Source organism: Thermobia domestica, chromosome 8, assembly GCF_964235325.1.
Source record: "Thermobia domestica chromosome 8, izTheDome1.hap1.1, whole genome shotgun sequence".
NCBI lineage: Eukaryota > Metazoa > Arthropoda > Insecta > Zygentoma > Lepismatidae > Thermobia > Thermobia domestica.
In genome coordinates, this window is record NC_137461.1 from 20,527,789 (window position 1) to 20,550,001 (window position 22,213).

The 22,213-nt window shown below is 35.6% G+C and overlaps 1 protein-coding gene across 1 annotated transcript in view; it reads right to left on the reverse strand.

The window, feature by feature from the left end:
- Window positions 1–1,813: 1,813 nt before the first annotated feature.
- Window positions 1,814–22,213, reverse strand: part of RPA1 (replication protein A 70) — a 72,200-nt gene continuing 51,800 nt past the window's right edge. Inside the window, exons 9-14 of the mRNA XM_081768203.1 lie at window positions 21,381–21,518; window positions 20,913–21,021; window positions 13,770–13,927; window positions 10,229–10,312; window positions 7,221–7,412; window positions 1,814–3,202 (exon numbers count right to left, since the gene is read on the reverse strand). Coding sequence (XP_081624329.1) covers window positions 3,101–3,202; window positions 7,221–7,412; window positions 10,229–10,312; window positions 13,770–13,927; window positions 20,913–21,021; window positions 21,381–21,518 — 783 coding nt within the window. The 3' untranslated portion in view covers window positions 1,814–3,100. The remainder of the gene's footprint in view (window positions 3,203–7,220; window positions 7,413–10,228; window positions 10,313–13,769; window positions 13,928–20,912; window positions 21,022–21,380; window positions 21,519–22,213) is intronic.

Consider the following 22,213-nt stretch of genomic DNA (forward strand, 5'->3'; position numbering starts at 1 on the left):
TCGCCCACATGTCGCAAAACCGGTCAAAACCTATTTAGAAAATGTCGGATGGGAAGTTTTACCCCACCCGCCGTATTCACCAGACGTTGCTCCTTCGGACTACTACTTGTTCGATTGCATGAACAACGATTTGATTGGACAGCGGTTTACTTCTTCAGAAGATATCGAAACATGGGTCTCTGACTGGATCGCTTCCAAGGATGAGGACTTCTTTCGCCACGGAATCCGTACAATGCCTGACAGATGGGCGAAAGTGGTGGCTAGCGATGGACAATATTTTTCTTAAGGTATTTATGTATTTTGTGTTTGTACTACAGCTTCAATGTGTGCGTACCAACCGCACGAATTAATTCCTAGACCAAATAGTTGAGGTCATAATGAAAGGAAAATTGTTATATTTGAATAAACAGAGGAAGGCTTTTTCAATACGTTTTTTTAAATTATTTTACTCAAGATTTTTTCATAGTTTGTTATTAAAATATTTACCAAAATATCCTCATTTTATTGTCCTAACAAACCAATATATCTTGATAGTAAAGTAATTTAGATTGATTGAGCTCCTGGGCCTTCAGAATTTCATGTCAACCCCCCCCCCCCCCGAAATCCTGGCTAAACGAACCAATATGTGTTTCAGTAAAATAGTTTAGAATGATCGAGCCCCTGGTGTAATGACAACAATATTTCATGTCACGGACCCCCCTTCACGAAATCCTGGCTACGTGCCTGTCCCACTCCTCCATGAAACATGAGTTTTATGGCTAAAGTGTAAGCTAGTGTCACCTAGTTTTACTCATTGGACTAAATGCATTGTGGAATATGCAATAGTGTTCTGTATCTACTCCTACAAACTAAAATACTTACGTTTCTTAGATTTTTTTCCACATTAAAACTGCATTTCTCTCCATATCACAATATTGTGGTGTGATACGCCCTTCTTCCATTGACCCCTTCAATTAATTGGTGCAACAGATATAATTTATTGACATTAAGAAAGTACAAGCATTCAAACTTCAAACAAGAAATAAATAATTAGTAATTCAGCATGAGTATTGAATGAAACTGCGTGACCACGAAGTTTATATTGGAAGTACGATCAATTTATTTACTATGTAATGCCATTAGTCATTACGATATTAATGGGATTTATGGAAGCAATTTATATTAAGCGAATAATAATAATAATTAATGCTTGAAACTATATGTACGACGATAGCGATTTTGCTTACCCGTGGATAGACTTACGTACATGGATTAATTTCTCCATCACGTAGATTATATTTAATTCTTAGAATCAGCATTTTCTACAAGTTTTTGTATTTAGAGATTTTTTTTTAATGCTTTTGCATTCTCATTACATATAATATGGATTGTGGTTTGAATTTTGTTCTGAGATTTTCTGAGACTATGGGCTTATGCTAACATTTACTGAGACCTATAATTGCTACGACTGTCCCCTAGCGGCGAACTATACAACTAACAGCGCAAAGCCTTTTCCTTGAGGAAAAAAAAAAAAACTTATTGTCTCAATTAGTGAAAGTATTACGAGTGATTCTTTGCATAGTTTTTTTTTCTTTTTTTAATATGTTTTACCAAGCATTTTTGAGAAATTTATAGTACAATAAAATTCTACTCCCAGTTGATGCTTTGTAAATGCAAAAGGATAATGATGGAAATTGGAGGCATGACAGGGTAAAAAAGAAAAACTTCACGCAACCAAAAATTCACAAGAGCTAGGATCAAACCAGGGATGATTACGAAATGGTTACTAGTTTTAGTTATTGAAACTTTCTTCTTTAATAAATCTAACATGACATGGTAATACAAAAATAATTTATTTTTATCTGATATTTCACAAACTTCGTACAACTGACACAGTAAGAACATCAAATGAGCAATGATATAAAATACTGAAAGAAAAAAATCACTCTTCGCAAAGACCACTCAAAAATTCAGGTGCAGAAAATTCGTAATAGTACCCAATACTATTAGGGATAAATCTAGTATAACACAAACTTCTTTCAGTGTAAGAAAAGAATATCTAAGATCAAGATATATTTGTTTTAGAAATGTTCCATTATTTTGTTACAGTAAATTGTTTGAACACGATTACTACGCTAAAAAAATGTATTCCTTTTCACACTTGTATATGCATGAGTTAAATATAACTCACGTAGCATTAATGTGTTAATAATATATTTCACTGGCAATTAACTAAGATTTTTTTTTTTTTTTTGCTTAAAAAGTCACGCACAGAAATATTTGTATAAAAAATTAAGATTCCACTAGTGATGCAAATTTATCTGCTATTCTGTTATCTTTGGGAAATGAAACTTGTACAAATATTATATGTCTACATTTCTCTCACAAATAAAGCCATATAAATATTTGGCTGCAATATTTGCTTACAAATTTTTAAGAAAGTTAACAAAAATCATCTAATAATTCAAACTAGAGTGTGTTCATACTAATTCCATCTTTTAAATACGCATCAACTTTTCTTCATATGTTATAGAAATATCAAAACATTTTACATTAAGATTAACCGAGTAATTTGGAATATCGCCTATTCAAATTCTTGCTCTCTTTAATTCGTAACCCACAACTACGAACTACATCAAGTGTAAATATTCATAAATAAGAGAAAACTACAAGGAACAGAATACTTGCACAAGAACATAAAACTTGAAACATTTAAACGCAAGAACCTGAAACAAAAAACTGAAAATCGGAAAATGGAGTATGTCAATTCCAAAAAATACGATGCAAACCAACTTGAGCCTCAATACTCTGTTATTCTACTTCTAAAATTAAAAAGTAATGCAAATACAAAAATTTCCAAGAACATCTTTTTAACTCTTGACATTTTATACACGAAACACAAAGTAATACAAATACACGAAAATTTCTAAGAAGTTGCAAACTAAGCAACTTCTTACGTACTTGCGTAAACACAAAAGCGAAATAGTTCTGTACAATAGTTATATGGTATTTCGAGTTTACATTCAGTGAAAGACTTTTGTGCCAGTTGGGTAAAAATATTAACTAGCATGGTTCCTACACTTAGTTAAAAACAAAGTCCTTGTACTCTTCAATTGTGCTCTTATGCAGTCATTTCTTTAATTTCTTGAATAAGTCTTTTGCTATATTCAATATAATTCAAAGGAGTGACCTGAACCACTGTTGTCTTGAATCTGCTCTCATCCTGGAAAGAAAACAATACTCAATAATATCAAAACTGAAATACGCATTAAAAACTATGAACTATAGCTGGTCAAATTACAGACGTTTAACTGAGCCATGCATGGTCTGAGAATCGGTTCGAAACATATCCCAACTATCTCACAATAAGTCAACTGTCAACACAAAAAATTATGCTATCTCGCAATCACGTGTAATTATAATAGCTGGGTTTAGTATGTTTCTCACAAACTTTTATAAGCGTTACCGTCAAATGGGGTGAATAGAAACAAAAAAAAACCTAGATTAGTTTTGGATTTATCTGGACGATAAATCAATCAACAAAACTGAAATTTCTTAACATAGTCTTATATGGTTAAAGTGGTCACAGCAGAGACAAAATGTTTTAGTGAGTTGGGAACACTGAGGTAGAGGGCAGCAGCGTTCATATGTTACTGAAATCCTACACGGTATTTTGGCGTTCCGCAAACTTTCTTGGTAAGTATGACATTTTCATATTTGTTGCGTTTGAACATACGCCTATTTTGTAGTTTGCTGTTTCATTTAATGAGGTTCATAGTAAAAATTTTCCTTTTGTAAATTATTTGTAATCAAAATTTAACTTTACTGGGTTATTGTTATGATTTTTAATTAATGGTGTGAATAGAAACACTTCTTGAAGAGTGGAAAATTCTTGAGGAGCGGAAAAAAGGACCTGATAGGAATGAATCAACCATCTCTAACCAAGTAAACCCCTACTGAGGATGCTGCCAAAAAGAGACACTGAACGAGAAGAAACAGAACAGCAAGAAACATCTCAGACTGTAGACCGTTCCCTTATGGGTCTTCTCAAGAGCATGCAAGAAAATGAAAAACCACTGAAGAAGAGAGTACGAATAGATGTTGTTTCTGGTAAGAATTTTAGTTTGTTTTCTGAAAATGATATACTTCCATCAAATCACAACGAAACTCTACCTGGGCTCTCTTACTCCGAAAGCAACGGAACGGATCTCTCACGAACAAGAAAGTTGATGCATGTAGAACACTCGTCATCAGAGAGCTTCGACTATTATTCTCTTCACGACAGTGACAGATTTAAGTTTAACCCTGTATTGTCGAAAGAGGAGAAAGACAACACTCCAAAAGACAACATTCCAGACGATCACGAACTAGATGATGGTTTTCTAAACCTGATGATTTTGCTGTGGTAAGGGTTTATGGGAAGCTAAAATACTCGGTGAGGCTATTCACTACCCAAGTGCGAAAATGTGAACATGGTGGATATATGGGATTGTTTTATAAGAGCACCAAAAACAATGAAATTTTCAGAAACTTCTGAAGAATCGTTCTTACTACATGAGGATATTGTGACGAAACTGTCGGGTCCTATTAGCAGTTCGTCAGCACGCTTTAAGTATATGGTAAGTTTCCCTAGTGATTTCAGTGGTTAAGTCTTTTTTTCAAATATCATCAAAACTGTATGGTCGTGTTTACCTACTTTGTACATTGTATTGTTTTATAAGTTTGTAACTTAGATAATATTGGTCTTATTGAACTTATATCTTGCACATATCGAATAAATAATTCGTTTCAACAAATACGCTGTTTCTTTTTACTTTTCCAATAGTGTAAAAGAAACAACAATGAAAATAAAGTCATTGTTTCTATTCACCCCTACCCATGGAGCGAATAGAAACATTAAGAAAAATCAAGGTGAAGAAAAGAAAAGTGGAATTGATAAATTAATATGACGTTTACTTAACTTCATTAGCATATTAAGACCGGTTTCTTGGTATAATCTGATTCGCGAAATCTTAAACGTCACCAAACTTATATACTCATATAGCCAAAAATGTGTTTCTATTCACCCCATTTGACGGTACTAGTTTAATAATGGGTTTAAGGTGTTTGTGGCAACCTTCTATAAGAATACCAGTTTAATAAGTACGTATTTGTACTCCATATACAGCAGAGGCGCCCGAAGAAAATTTTCTAGGGAGGGGCACATCTCCATGGTTGCTATATTATGTCTGGTATTTAATATACGTGGTTTGCTATATTACATAATACATTTTCGTGTGCCGGGGGGGAGGGACCCACCCTGCCTTCCCCTTCGGGCACCCATGATATACAGGGCTAGCATAAATGATTGATTCATTTTGAAAAGGCTATATTTTCAAAAGTATTACATGTACTCACAAGAAAGATATATGAAAAGAACCACAAGCTCACCAAGTTTATACACCCTCTACAAATGTTCAACATGTGCCCCTTTGGTGGCACGACACACGTTCAGACGATACTCGAGCTCATTCCATACATTTGTAGCATGTCCTGTCAATTGTCTGCACTACAGCACTGATGTTTTTTGAGCTCGACTAAGGATTGCGGTAGTGGGGGGTACGTAAACAAGGTCCTTAACGTACCCATAGAGGAAGAAATAGCAGGGCGTTAAATCAAATCTGGGAGGCCAGGTGCTTTTCCCTTTACACAAGCAATCAGTGTCCTTGAATTGCCAATATCACCGCAAAATGCTTTGTTTACATGGCGGTTCTTTTTCATACTCTGTTCTGAAAGTGCGTTGAACAGCTAGAACAGACGACCATCTGGAATATTCAAGCACAAATATTTTTTATCTCTTTCTTTCCATTATCGACAGGTACTAACCTCGTACTGTCACACTACCACACCTAATCGGAAAGATAATGGACCCCTACTGCTACACAGTATAAACTTGGTGAGGTTTTTTTTTTTTTTTTTTTTTTTTTTTTTTTTTTTCATGCGTGTACGTCTAATATTTTTGAAAATACAGCCTTTTCAAAACGAAAGAATCATTTAAGCTAACCCTGTATAACTATAATAGTTAGGTTTAACGTATTTATTTGTTTGTAAAAACTGCCTATACGCGTTACTAGTTTAATAAATACCTGCAGTGTGTATATAATAGCTGGGTTAATTTATTTGTGAGAACAGTCTATAAGCGTTACCAGTTTCACGAAAATTCTGAGTAAAATGATGAGACTTAAAAAACAAACTTCCATCTACGATTTAGTTCAAGTTGGACACCAAATGTATAGTATATGTTGAGCTGCATCTTGCACCATCAACTGGACAAAAGTATTCCTTACAGCTCAACCATACGGTTTGTGGTCAATTCCTATCGACTCAAGTTTTGCTAATTACAGAATATTCTGTTATAATTCACCTGTTGCATTAAAATGAAATACTCGTTCCCCATGTTGTTTACGATTCAACTTTTTTTTCCTCCTCATATATACGTGAATTCTATAAAGTTGTAAGCTTGTGTATCCTACAGTCTTTCAGAACATTTCCAAGGCAGAATCTTGTCTTCGTGAAAATTTTCGAGCTGAGAGAAGGACAGATAAATGCACATATGAGGAGCTGATCCAAAGTTCACTGAATGTTGTGGGAAGTATGCATTAACCTGGCTATTTGATATTCCTTTTAGATTCTGCTCCATGTAAGGAATCTTACCTAGGTATCACTTTAAGACCATTGCCTTTCTCCAAACGAAACCCAAAGAAAGGGGTGGAATACCATCAGCGGGAATTTTCAATTCATTAAGAAGTAACTAAAATATGTACTGATCGGCTTTCTCTCTTGCACTCTGGATTTTCGCTTTCTTATATCTGGCCTTGTAAATATATTTATTCACTGCGGGTTCTAGGACGTCATGATTACGATTTAAAGGTATTTTCCGACATTTAATTCTTCAGTTTACTAATAGGTTGTAGCTTACTTGCCGCGAGAGAAAATTGCTGTAAAACGGTCAACCCTTGTAATCATTACTACTATTATTATTATTATTATTATTATTATTATTATTATTATTATTATTATTATTATTATTATTATTATTGTGTAAAGGATTAGGTTGCGATTATAAAAACATTAGGTTTTCATGAAACTGTTTCTATACTAAAAATATAGTATTATATTCAGGCCAATACGGTATATGACAAGCTACATGTCCAAGTTAATAATCTTATTTTCTAACTTGTTGATACTATCGTTGTACTTACATTGTAAGATTCCATCTTCACCCGAAGCTTGAAGATGTAGGACTTGAAGGTTGCATCGAGGAATATCTTTTGATATTTATCCTCTTCTACACGGGAATCACCCAATTCATCTGCGCTAATTCCTAAGAGTTGTTCACCGCACTCCTGGAAACAGGTAACCCACTGGTTGTCGGTGGCATCGCCAAGATTTAGCTGAAATGGAACGACACAATACAATACTTCGCACAAAACGTCAATTAGATGTCAAAATATTTCTATGTTCAAAAGAAAGATAAAGAGTTTACTAAACAAAAAATACAATTAGCTATAATAGTAGAGTGGACCTCCAATTCTATTAAATTATTGAGTACATGATAACTTAAACCCTATGGCAATTCAAGATCGAGCACAATATAATATAATTCAAATATATAGATACAAAAAAATTCAAAAACTAAAATACCCAAAGGAATTTTTTACCAGATAAATTGGTGGTAAACCGTATTTCCTAGACTTTGTATTTCCTTGTTTCATCAAAGGGAATTGGTTAGTCTAAAGTTTCCAAATGTTATATTGACGGGTAATAATGATTTGAATGGTTTTCTGTTGAATTTGATTGTACTATTTATTTAATTTATTATTTACTTATTTTGTATTTAAATTATATGTTCCTTTCGTTGTTAACACGTAAGACTGTCATAACAGATGGAACCAAATATATAGAAATGTATTGTTACCATAAGCTCTGCTAACAACCAATTTAATGAACCTTTTTTCTTATGACTCAACGATTAGGCTTTAAAAATAAATAAATAAAAGTTTGCCTGTGAGTTTTGGGTGCATCGTACGTTTTCAGCAATAAGACTATATATGAGAAGCGGATTTCCAGTTTAACGTGGATTCAATAATTAGGAGCTCTCACCATACGACAAATAAGGTCTTTCGCATCAAAGGTGAGACTACTAACAATATTGACAGCAGAAGCTCTAATAAAATGTACATTTTGACCTTGTTAATGTCCTCACTGGCCACATGGCACATATTCAACTGGATGATGCAAGCATGGTCAGCATGGACTCTCAATAACATTATTTCTTTTTTAAAGTGATCTATTTCTTAATTCAAATAGCACGTGACTCCCTATTCCTTTATAGTGCTGACAACACAGGTATTTTGCCTTCATCCAGAACTGAACTCAAGCGCCATATGCACATTTTAGGAAATATATATAAAGCAATTTAAATATATATATACCACAATATACTTTTTGTATTAAGAGTAGGAACAGGAAAAAAAAATAGAAAACCGAATAGCTTAATGGATCCATCCTCTGACAGTACAAATAATAATAATAATAATAATAATAATAATAATAATAATAATAATAATAATAATAATAATAATAATAATAATAATAATAATAATAATAATAATAATAATAATATTATTATTATTATTATTATTATTATTATTATTATTATTATTATTATTATTATTATTATTATTATTCCTTGATAGATTTAGACTATTTAATCATATCCATTACCAGCTTTTGTCTCTTGTCAATTAATCATTTGAATTCATGTAATGAACTGAAAAAATTTTTCGTGTATCCTCCGATATGGTCACACTGCTAGTAACATTGAGTCCTTGATTTCAATATTGCAATTATAGTTAACAGAATTAAGTTCCTTGAAATATTCATCCAAGGGCTTAAATGAGGCAAAAAGCTGTAATGGATGACCTAAGTTCTACCTTGGCCTACAGATGAAGTTTCTTAAAAACTTAATATAGATTTTAAAGAAAAAAATGCAAATAAACATAGTCTGTCCAACGACAGGTAAACAGTCCAAATTTTTTAACGTGACTATACATATAGTAAATTTTAATTACGAAATTAGAATTTCTCTCTAGTTTTAGTCCAGGTCACTAATTATAATTTGTTTTTTGCATAGGTGTTCACAATTAAACGTACAAGTTACATACAAAAAAAAAAAAGTTCCTAAGAGAGATTAACATTATTAGTGTCTACAGAAGAACCGATAAATCTTCTGTATCTCTATAAATATTTTATAGATCGTCGTCAATATTTTTTTTTTCTACACAGTCAATTTATCCAGAGATGTTATTTTAACTTCAGAACTCGTAAACCAGAAGCTCAAAACGTCTTTATAAGGTAAAAAAAATTAAATCTTTTGAGTTTTACGACCCACGATTATGCCGGTTAGGCTAAAGGAGACGGTGATGATGAGTAATGAATGAAATGGTGGAATGAAGAAAGTGGAAGGAAACGGGAGAACCCCGAGGAAACCCAAGCACACGGTGTTTGTCCACTATAGTTCATTTGGTGGAGGCTGGGATCGAACCCGGGACCCCAAGCACCAGAGGTGAACGCTCTACCAGTAAGCCACCGCGGCCCCTTCTTTATAAGGTGGGTTGATCTCCATGGAAGTGGCCTAACCTGGAGCAAGACCACTGGAAAAGTGGTTGAAACAATACACCAAAACTCACAAACGCAATCAACGAAGTAAGCGTTACGTAAAATGTAAGTTATTCGTATCCACTTCCATCCATTTCTTTTAACTTCTATTGTAAATGACCAAAAGCTGAAAAAAACCATTATGGTATTACTATATCCAGATATCTTGCACATGTACAGTCAGCGACAAAAAATCTTTCCGTTTGACGAAGTTAGTTTCGTAAATAACTTCAGAATGGAGAATGACTTGAGTAGTTTTCAGTAGATTAAAAAGAATGTAATTTTCTGTACGTTCCAGTCCTATCAGTGTTATTCCCAAAATAAAGTTTACCAAACGAAAAGAACGTTTGTCGCTGACTGTACCTGGTGATTTATATTCAACAGTATACGCAGATTCTTTTTTACTTTAATTACTTTATTTAATGAGACCACTTCCATATAAACAGTGCAATTAGAATTAATAATATTCAACTGGTTGCTAAACAGTCCTCTGATTTACTTTAGTAATAATTCAGTTTGTAAATAAGGTGAAAAAATCTTATTGACTTACAGTAAGTAGAATCCTCCACTTGAAATTCGGGAATTCTCGATTACACTTCTCACACCTGTATAGACCATTGTTCATATCGATTACCTATAAATAAAATCACAACAAGTAACTACATAGTAATATTTTACGATATCAAAGTTTTCTTTTTTCCTGTTCATGCAGTAAAACCTGTTAAATTGGCCACCTACTTAACAAGGCCATACAAACATGTAGTCATGTTAAAAAAAAAAAAAAAAATCACATTTCTCTCTTTTGGAGATTGTATTCTCACAACCGTATTTTGAGCTATTTAATACTTTGATTTGAAATAAAGATCTTAACAATCAACCTTAATCTAATTTCACTTACAGGGAATGGGCAAAAATATAAAAACAGCTGGCAGAAAAGAAGTAGTTATTCCAAACACGATTTGTATCTGTATGGTAGTTATTGCTGTGGTCACCGGCACATTCTGTGAGGTATAAAACTTGGTCAATGGAACAGATGGGCAAGTTACAGTTCAGATCAATCTGTGCAAGTTATCGTGAATCATGTCTGAGCTGACAGTTTCAAAGAAGGTAAATTTTGGGTGAGAGTATGATGGGATCTTCCGTGACGAAATATTTGGTGTATCAAGAGGCACAGTCTCGTAAGATCATAACTGCCTACGAGTTTTTCGGAAAAACTGCATCAGCGAATCAGTAGTGTGGACGCAAATTTGTTATGTGACAGACACAGACGTACATTGTGTAGGATTGTGACCAAGCAGATCACAACGGCGCCAAAAGTGACAGCTGAGTACTTACAAACGCTGTTACCGTCAAAGCAGTCAGAAAAGTACCCCACAAGCAGGGTATTTATGGCAAATTTGCAATTCCCAAACCACTCGTGACTGTTAACCATGCTGCTATACGGAGACAGGGGTGCAACGCCCATAAAAACCGGACAATGGAGCAATGGAAGACTGTCATCCGGTAGGATGAGTCATCCTTTACATTCTTTCCAGCCGTTGGTCGATTTACGTATGGAGAACGACACTACAAGTGTACAATACAGACTGTTTGTTACCAAGAGTGAAGCATGGCGGTGGTTCAGTGATGATTTGGACAGCCATATCCTGGTATTCTGGCGGACTCATAATCACCCTGCATGGACATGTCACTGCCAAGGGTTACGTAACCATTTTGAGTGACCAGCTGCATTCCATGGTGCAAACTTTGTTCCCGGATGGTAATGTCATGTTTAAAGATAGAAGAGCCCCTGTTCATACAGCTCACATCGTCCAGGACTGGTTTGATAAGCACCAAGATGAAGTATCACGTCTGCATGGCCTCACAATTGCCAGGCCACAATATCATTAAGTCCTTGTCAGTTTTGGAGACCAGGGTGCGAGCTCGCTACCCACCACCGTCGTCTTTACAACTTGCCGCAGCTTCGGCGGAAGAATAGCACAACATCCCTTTGAGAACTATACGCGACTGTATTTTTCTATTCCTCGTCGACCGCAGACCGTTCTGCGTGCCAAAGGTAGTCCTACTCGCTAATAATAAAGGTAATGTGCAATTTTTCAGGTAATGTGCAATTTCACATTTGCATTATTTTGTTTGATACCTTCTGCCACTGTTCCGGCAACACCCCAGCATTCAGAGGGTTCTGCAGAGACAGAAACAAATTATAGCCTGAAGATGCCACGTTCAGGCTATACGGTGGTTCATTAATATCTCTAGCCAAATTCTTTCAATTTTTAATGGGTCGTTAAAGATGTATGCAGTCTGGCGTTGTCTGCGTGGTATACGATACCCTCCTTTTAACCAGTTCCGTCCTTTTTTGAAAAATTAATTGTTAGGTGCACTCGCACTAACTGTCGACAATACATGTCCGAGTCTGTTCGAACTCGTGCTGCACGATGCTCTTCCACCAAACGCATAACATAAACTACCTGGACATCAGTGTGGGCTTTACCACAAACTGGAGATTCTCCTCGCTTCGACCACGACCTTTCTCGTACATTGTTGTTGTAAGTTATTCACTTTCCGTCACTCGCGATAAACCGCTTGATAAATAACTCGACTTCATTTCCCTTCTGTAGAGGCTCGCAGACAGAAATTTGATCGAGTTTTTGCATCAGATCATACGGTAGCCAAACGTCGAGCTTCTTTTTGAGTTTTCTCCAAATGGTTAACACTGTTTGACGAAGGATTAGATCATTGGCAATGTAGTGACTGCCGGTCTTGCTCTGGCAGAATATCATCCACTTTTTCTATGATTCGTCGCCCAATGCACGGAAATCTTGGCTATTAAAAGTTCCAGAACGTGCTAGTTGTTTCTGATAACGTTATTTTTCCCATAAAGTCTGCGCAACATTTGCGTCTTTATTGAAATACATTATAAACTTTAGCGCAGTTTTGCAGAAATTTCACTCATCTTCATGGCGCAATACCTTACGTCTAATATTAAAAATTCCAACATATTTTGACATCTACTAGCTTCAACTACCAAATGACGTTTGGCCTGGCCCGCTGCGACTCATACCCTGAGACTTGGGATACTAATAACCGTGCGCAAAAGTCTCACTATTTTCAGATAAATGATAGATAAATGCACAGGGCCTTCCAGAGAATGAATGATCACTTTTTAAAACATGATTACAAATAACAATCTGGTACTATAAAAATTAAAACAGTTTCTATGGAACCAACAGTGGTCAGCATAGGCATTTTTCCTGTAACTAAATTTAATGTTGAGGCAATGCTTCTCTATACATATTCTTATATCGTATTCTAGTAATGTTTCCATTATTTTTCTTTATTTTAAACAGAAATGCAAGTACTTAAATAGAATTAACTCAGTTATAGATTTCAGTGACTATTAATAAATCTCTCACGCCCCTTACTAACAATAGGATTGCTTTTCCTATCATTTTTTCGTATTTTAAGTCTCCTTTTTATGAGATGATACTTCTAAGTCTACCTCCATGGAGTTTCTGAATACTACTAAAGGAAACTGATGATTACTTAGAATAATTTTTATCAATCACAAACACACTTAGTCATCCTTTATATATATATATATATATATATATATATATATATATATAAAATGTTGCCTTAACTGGAAATATATATCAATCAATCAGAAAGAACTTATAAAAGCACTGACAAATTTAATACATGACGTACTTAGCGTAATTTGTTAAATACGTTGCAATATTGTTTTGTTTTCTTTATTGAAAAAAATTTCGGGAACATATGAAAATGTAAACAGGAACGGCGAACAATTTTACAAAAATCAAGTGCATGAAAATAAGGTAACCAATGAGGGACTGTGGACTCACATTGTCATCGGCTGAAACCAGATGCATGCTTGGATGCAGCCTGTATAACGTACCGCCCACCGATATATCCGACTACTGAACAAAACCAGATATAAATACGAATCGGAGAATAACGACGTTCCCGTGACTAGAAGCAAGAATCTAAGAGTGAATTTTTAACCCGCATCGAAACTTATCAAGCTCTTCTCCCTTCATGACTAATATTAAGAATATATTTCACACTCTCACCTTTTTATTACATTCAGGAGCTGGACACGCTTGATACAAAGCATTTTCTTTCCTAATCAAGACAACAGTTGCTTTGCAAGAATAATAATCTGCTTTATCACCGCTGCCCAGTTGTTCCATTTTGGCTTCGGCAAAAGTCTTCCAATTCGCGCTGAATCCTACGTTAAATAAGAATCATTATGAATTCACAATGCAACAAAATAGGAATGCTAAAAATTAACTCAGACATTTAACTCAGTAAATACCATTAAAAAAAAAAAATTACAACACAAAACTAACAAAAAAGAGCACGATACCCTGAAAAAGGGATCTATGCTACGATGCATATAGCCTTTGATTGCATTTATTTTATGCCACGACGTATATAAGCTTTGATTATACTGATTCTATGCTACGACGTATAGAAGTTTTAATTGCACTGATTATTTGCCATGACGTAAAAAGGCCTTGATTTCATTGATTCTATGTCACGCCGTTATACAAGCTTTGATTACAACACGTAAAGGCATTAAATCGTGTCTTCCTTAGAGTTACAACTTTCACAAGCAGCAGTGTATATATATATGAGAAACAGAAAAAATTACTTTTTCTTACACTTTATGCTCTATATAGATGTGAATGCAATGAAAAATCACAGACTGAAAAAAATGTGATTGATCCGGGAACAAAACACAGGAGTCTGGTTTATTGTCCCAATGCGGTAACTAAATGCTACACAGTCCAGGGTTTGCCCAAGTGGGCCCAGCCCGAAAAAACCCACCGGGTTTTTTCGGGTTGGACCCACCTGAAAAAACCCATCTTAAAACCCACCTGGGTTTTTGACTTTTTTGTTATTGTATTATTGGTACAACTAAGGTGATCACATTGAAAGTTATTTTTATCAGATTTTAAACTTTCTTTGGGCGAATTATATGCTTTCATGTTAAGATAGACAACAATATTCAACATAAGACCTTTATAAAGCTCCAAATGCACTGAATAAATAAATAAATAACCTCACCTTAGCTTGCGATAATTATGGAACAAATTAATGTGCGGATTATGCTTATAGCCTATTTGAAGTAAAGTAAGCGATTGTATATTTTAGAAAATACTTTCCGTGAATAGTGTGTTTTCTGACTCGGCGCCGCCGAGGGACGTTATCCCTCATACGTTGACGGGTTTATGGTCATAGGTGCCGGTACTAACAGTAAATATGTAAATACATTAGTAAAACTATTAGTATTATTTCTTACCTTTGGATGGTAACAAAAGTATACAGTAAAATTTGGTTTTCCAACAACAGTTAAGTTCAGTCATTTGTTGCTAGCCTTCAAATAAGCATTCTTTAGAATCAACACCAGCAATATCGTAAAAATTCTTGTCAGAATTAAGAAGCTTAATGCTCGGATCTCCAAAGACTACGTAATGCTTACTATTTCAAATGCTGCATTCAAACTTCAGTATTAATGGAAGTTTTGATGTACATTAAAGCAAGCTGCATTTTCAGGGATAACCCGTCGTGAAGGAAGTGTTCGGGAAATGCCCGCAATTGAACCCACAAAGCATCGAAAGTGAATACTTCAACAATAAATTTATTTATTTTACGCTGGAGGATATTTCATTTCATTTTAGACATTTTGAAACATTTACTTTATAAAATATGAATTTTAGGCCTAACTTTGTTAATTGTTTTAAATTAATTTTCGGAAAAGAACGGTCTTGCAACAAGTGCTCGGGTGATTCCCGTAATTGAATGCACAAAGCATCGAAAGACCATTTATTTTACGTTGAAAAATATTTAAGACATTTTGATGAATTATGGCTTTGTTTTAAATTAATATTTCTATTTGGTATTCATATTTGGCGAACGTCACTGAGGCTCCTAGGATGACTCGATCTACATTTGTTAGTTTGTCTGCCTTTACCACACAATGTTCAACTTTCGGTCTTTTAAATTTTCAGGATACAAACCAGAGACACTCTAAATTTTCTGTTTAGATTTTGGCAGCATACCAACGTAAAATTACAAAATGGCGCGCTTTTTTAAAAAAAGTAGCAGATATCCACTGGCGAAAATCCCGGGGGGATGATGGGGACATATCCCCTACAATCTTGGAATGTCCCCCTCAATAATCCGATTGGATATGTGTCTTTTAGGAAGAAATGTGATGATTTGTGTCCAACTGTCACAAAGGAAAGTGAGATGAAATTGATACCTCCCAGAATAAGCCTCAAATTTGACCGCCTCCCAATGTTGAAGACAGCTCTGCTCCCCTACCCATGTTGTCCCGGAGTCCCACACAGGGGACATAAAATATGACGACATTATTATTGCTTTACAACTCTAAAATCAGACTGGCAACATTGAGAATTGTTTACAGGGAATGATCATATTTGGATCATCCCTTGCGAATAGTTTTCAATGTTGCCGGTCGGATTTTAAAGTTTAAAGCAATAATAATGTCGTCATATTTTATGTCCCATGTAGAGGACGCCGGGACCGACATTGGTAATCCTCCTCAGCATTGTTTTTCGTCTTCATAAATATTTTGTACATCGCATGCATATATATCTTATCCGTCCCCTCAATGTTGAAGACAAATTTGCGCCGCTGCTGATATCCACGCTACAAAGTGCAATTTTAGGTCTTTCAAGTTGAACTTTTCAAAGTAGAAGCACGAGAGACTAAATTAGCTGTATATATTTTGGCGGCATAAAATTTCAAAATGGCGTCCATTTTTCAAAATAGCGGTTATCCATCTACAAGGTGCAATTTTCGGACTTTTTAAGTTGATATTTTGAGAGTAGAAGCACAACACATTCTAAATTCGATGTGTAGATTTTTTCGGCGATCCAATATAAAATTTCAAAATGGCGGCAATTTTTTCAAAACAGCAGTGAATAGAAAGTTGTTGCAAGTTGTGACAATGATACTCATGAAATGTAAATCATATTTTAACATTTTTACCCCAAAGAGATTGAAATATTTCGATAAAACCCAATTAAACCCGAAAAAACCCAATAAAACCCGAAAATACCCGAAAAACCCACATGGGCCCAGGTGGGTTGGGTTTTTTCAAACCCTGACACAGTCCGTTCGCTAAATACCCAAGTAACCTTTGAGGTCAGACCTTGTAGCTATATCAGGGTTCACGCTGAGATTCTGGTATTACTTCCCTGAATTTTCAGGACAAAGTAGGTAAAATTTCCCTAACCCACGAACATTATCATGAATGGTCAAGTCTAGAAAAAAAAAAATATATATATATATATATATATATATATATCAGCTTTCACCATCTCCATAGCCATCAGAAGCTCTAGTTTTAATATTTTGCATAGAGTATGTATAACGCGGAGTGAAAAAGTGATTGACTGAACCAGGACTTGAACCCGAGTCCTCCGGTTTACCGTGCCGATGCGTTAACCACTACGCGTAGCAGTTATCGCATCAGCACGGTATGCCGGAGGTCTCAGATTAGAGTTCCGGTCCAGTCAGTCACTTTTTCACTCTGCGTTAGAATTTGCACCTATAGACGATTTGACGTGTAAAATAAAAAATCGATTGTTTCCTCCGTTCATTAGTATATAAGAGTATAAGTAACATTACTTTTTGGATCCAATTAGCTAAGGATAGAAGTCAGTGGAGAGCTTTTGTGAACGCGGCACTGAACCTCCGGGTTCCATAGGCCATAGAGTTAGTTAGTAACATTACTTTCTTACTGTAGCCTTAGATATTTATTGAGTCAAAGTTCCTGTATTTGGAATACACTAAAACAGTAGTATCAAACAACGACTATACACTAATGATATCTATAATATATCGGCATTCTGAATACATTCATAAACAAGTAAACATACATCATAATTTGACCCCTCTCTCTCTCTCTGATTGTCTGCAATCAAGAAAACTACTGTTCCCTTCTTTCTTTTCTTCTGAAGTACCTGAATTTCTGATATAATGGGTGATATCAATAAAACGGAGAAGTTACTCATTACGCCCAATTTTGAAGTAGTTACTCGCATTGGTATCAATAAAAAGAGAACTGAGCACTAGTCGTCTCGGCTGACCTCGAAGAAGCCCCGCCCTTTTGAAGTAACCACACCTCTGTTCTCGAGCCGAGTAACTACTACGCGTTTGATATCAATAAAAATCAAAGACTCCTCTGTGATGCTAGTAACTTCTCCAAATTTATGGAGCAAGCTAAATAGGTGACTCCGTGCGAAATATGGCAGAGTATATGATTGTTTTACTACGTAGAAAAACTTATAAACTGCATAGAAATGTTGGAAATGGAGATTACAAAAAGCATTATAAGTTTATGAAAGAAAATGTAGTAATTAGCACAACATTTTTTAAGGAGAATCAACGGAAATTCGGGGTGGTGGACTACGTAATGATGAAAAGATGCGGGTTTTCTTCAAGGGCGCCGATCCTGTGGGGGCCAGGGGACCCGGAGACCCCAAAACTCATGTGGGCCCCCTATTGTATTTATGAATATACAATATTTGTCATAATTAGAGTGCAATTTGTCTTAAAATCCTGACATATATATATACCTTCTGCATCTGAATGCCCTCCCCCCTCCAATTTACAGAGAAATCGGTGCCTTTGGTTTTCTTGCGTTACGTGAGTGATCCGGGATTCAAGGTCGGAATGTCAGGGGATTCTGGTGTGGCTATGACTACCTGAAAATGGATTGTTTCCGGAAGTGTGCGTAATATACAAACAGCAAAGGCAGAGTGGCAAGAACAATATACATTTCCGGGTGCTATCGGAGCACTTGACTATACACAAGTGGCATTAAAGAAACCTAGTATTTTGGAGAGTAATACGTTAATAGGAAGAGCTATTTCGTGGCTAAGCGGTTAGCGTACATGCCTTTGGCATAGGAGACCCGCGTTCGATTCCCGGCAGGAGCTCATGTGGTTTGGATTCCACGTTAATCAGTGGGTTCTGTCTCATATAGGCACGCTACTGAAAAGGACGTTAAACTAATAATCAACTCAACTCAACGTTGATAGAAAGGGTGTATACATGAGAATGTATTTTGTTTATGTTAAGGCCAAAGGGGACACGTATGGTGCGGAAAACGCAATCAGATGGACGTGATTTATGACGTGGGTGACTGGACTTTATTAAAAAGAAAACAAAGGAGCCAAGTGTCTGATTTCATTCTTAAAGCCAAACAATCTACAAAGACCTTGGACAATACGTGATAAGCGCTTGTCGTGTTAATCTTGATATTGCTGGATTCCAATCAACATCCGTCAGCTCAAAGAGGTTCATTCCCATGGTTTCAATATTACTTTCTTCTTTCCTGGTTTTTTTTCTCCTTTTTTATTTTTGTTTTATTCTCGCTTGAATATTAAAGACTCTCTTTTGAATTTGTGTCTCAGTCGTAGATGTATTTGATATTTCGTTCATTTCACTGTAATTACCTTCAAAGTTTCGGCTTTCCTTCGTTTACTTTCTGGTAGTGAAAGTACCACTGGAAACTCTTTTAGAATATCCACAAATGCACTTTGATTGAAGCTATCGTTGCTACTTGCCCGGTTTCATGGCTTTTAAGATACACGCCATAGGTTAAAAACAACGAAATGACTGCGCGATGAATGGGAGAAATTAGTAATCACTTCTTTTATTGATACGACTCAGTGCTACGTGCAGAGGAAGCGCGAGTAAACGTTCATAAATCTGGAGCAGACTAGACCTGAGTAGTGGCTTGTTTTATTGATATGAAATTGAGGGAGGAGATTACTCCAGGTGTAGTTACTCCGATTCTCGAGCAGGACTTCTCACGAGTAGTTACTTATTTTTATTGATATCACCCAATGTATTTTTTTTCTTCCCAAGCCTGCAGTTTAACACCTTTCAGTGCTCCACAAAAACTTCTTCATTTCTAACTTACTTTGAAATGAAATGAAATCTTTCGGTTTTACGTCCCACGATTATGCCTGCTAGACTAAAGGATACTGTGATGATTAGAAATGAATGCAATGGTGAAATGAATAAAGTGGGAGGAAACGGGAGAACACCAAGAAAACCTACGCATACGGTGTTTGTCCACCACAAAGCTCATTTGATGCGAGCTGGAATAAAACCAGGGACCCTACGCATCAAAGGTGAACGCTCTACCATTAAGCCACCGCAACCCATAATAATTAACTTTTTTCAGTCTTTTCTTATCATCACCTTTTTGAAAATATCTTGGTTCTTTGAGATGTTGTTCTTACCTTCTGTGGGCAGAAAGAGAAATAGATTTCCAGACTTTCAGTATATTTTGAAGCATTTTCCCGTCTCATTTTAATTTCCTTAACTTTTACGGTCAGTGTGAACCTCTAAGTTTGGTTTCCGGAGGGGGCTCATGTAGTGTGAATCTCACGTTACGCTGTAGGTCCGTATCTCATAGAGCTTCGGTGTTGGGACTCCAAACCAAACAATCTTGAAATTGGAGCTAAAGTCATTCAGATTACATGTAGTGTAGTAAATCTGTTGCACTTGGACAATCCTATGTCTAAATTAATGAGCCTCTATGAAGGTTGAATTCGAATTTTAGAGAAAATGATCTCATATGCAAGAACGAAGGAAGTTGTGATAGTGTATATGTAGTTTAGAAGCACGAAGTCCTATGGTTCGAGTATCTGGCTGTTCAAGAAGCCAAGAAGCGGACTGAATAGCGTTGGCAGTTTTTGCATCGTCATGGGAAGCCGAAGTCGCGGTTCAGTCGCACTTTTTCACGGTGTCTTTTCATTAAGCAATTTTGAAATATGCATGTATATATATCCAAACAGAAAATACCAAAAGAGAAAACATATGTATTCACCAAAAAGAATGGTTCACTTATAATTTGAGACGACAGTGACTGATTTTAAGGATAATATAAATCAAAGTGAATATTACCAAATACCCTGGGCACATCTTTCATCGGTGCGTATACAGTACAGCAATCATTTTACTTTTAAGATGGACATTCAATCAAAAATTCTCAAGGTTTAGGCTTTGAGAATGCTTACACTCCTGGAAAAAGATTTAAACAAAATACTATGGTTTTAGTATTTAATAATGAATGTTAAAAAAAAAAATGTAAAAATGACTACAAAGATACTGTCACCTAGTGTAGTTATAAACACTTTTAATTCCGTTCAATGCAAAATTACCTGTGCCTCCAGCTCCGCTTCTCAATGAAATATTTTGACTATCCTGAGTTGCACCTTCATTATCAAACCATCCTCGAAGTCTATGTGCTTCGGCAACATCTGGGTCTACCTGAAGTTAAACAAAAATAACGTAAGAATGACTACGAAGTGAAATGAATACATACGAATTTGAAGTTATCATCAAAATTCGTGTTACACATGGTATACAAATCTCTTATTGAAATGCCTTTTACAATAACAACAACAACAAAAATGTTTCGAGAACAACTTCAAATAGTTACATAGTTTGGAAATGCAGGGGAGATTCAGTTGTGTTAAAAACAACGGTTAACTTTTAAAAAGCAACCAATAAAAAAGTACTCATGTACTCATCATTTTTATAAGCACTTTTGCCCCATAACTTAAAAAAGCTGGATTACAATGCCCTCGATATATTCTATCCTTCAAATAACTGATTCAATTACTTACCTGTAATAAACTAGATACTAGCGTGGATACTGATTTTCCACCTCCAAATTCACTAATACGAGCACCTTTCACAGCGACTACAGGCTGTTGACTTCCATCAAACTCTTCTGCCTGGGTGCCCCATAACGTTAAGGTCACCTGATAAAGAAAGTTAATATTAAGTATTCAAACAGTATTACTTACTCTAACACTTGAAGAATATTGTATCCTCCGTTAACCAGTAAGTTACTTGTTGCTTCAGCTATTAACGCTCCCCAGCCAAAGTCTTATCTTAAGGAAAGAAGAGTCCTCTCTATAATCCATTAACTGTAACTTCTCCTTACTACTTTTCCTTCTACTGTATCTCCTACTTTTTTCACAATGCAAATTCGAAAAATATATTTGATGAATATACGAAATGAAATTGTTTGAATTTTCACAGCACTAGAATTGGGAGCAGCACTGTATGGGTCAGAAACATGGACATCACGCAAAAATGATGAAAAACGACTGGAAGCTTTCGAAATGTGGGTATTAAGAAGAATGGAGAAAATTAGCTGGGTCAACCGCGAAAACGAATGAGTGTTGGAAATGGTAGGTGCGAAAAGTACAATTTTAGATATTATTAAGAAGGAAAAGACAAACTGGTTGGGACATTGGGTAAGAAGGAACTGTATCACGAGGGATGTGCTAGAGGGTATTAGGAATGGTGGGTAAGAAAAGAACAATTTTAGATATTATTAAGAAGGGAAAGACAAATTGGTTGGGACATTGGGTAAGAAGGAACTGTATCACGAGGGATGTGCTCGAGGGTATTAGGAATGGTGGGTAAGAAAAGAACAATTTTAGATATT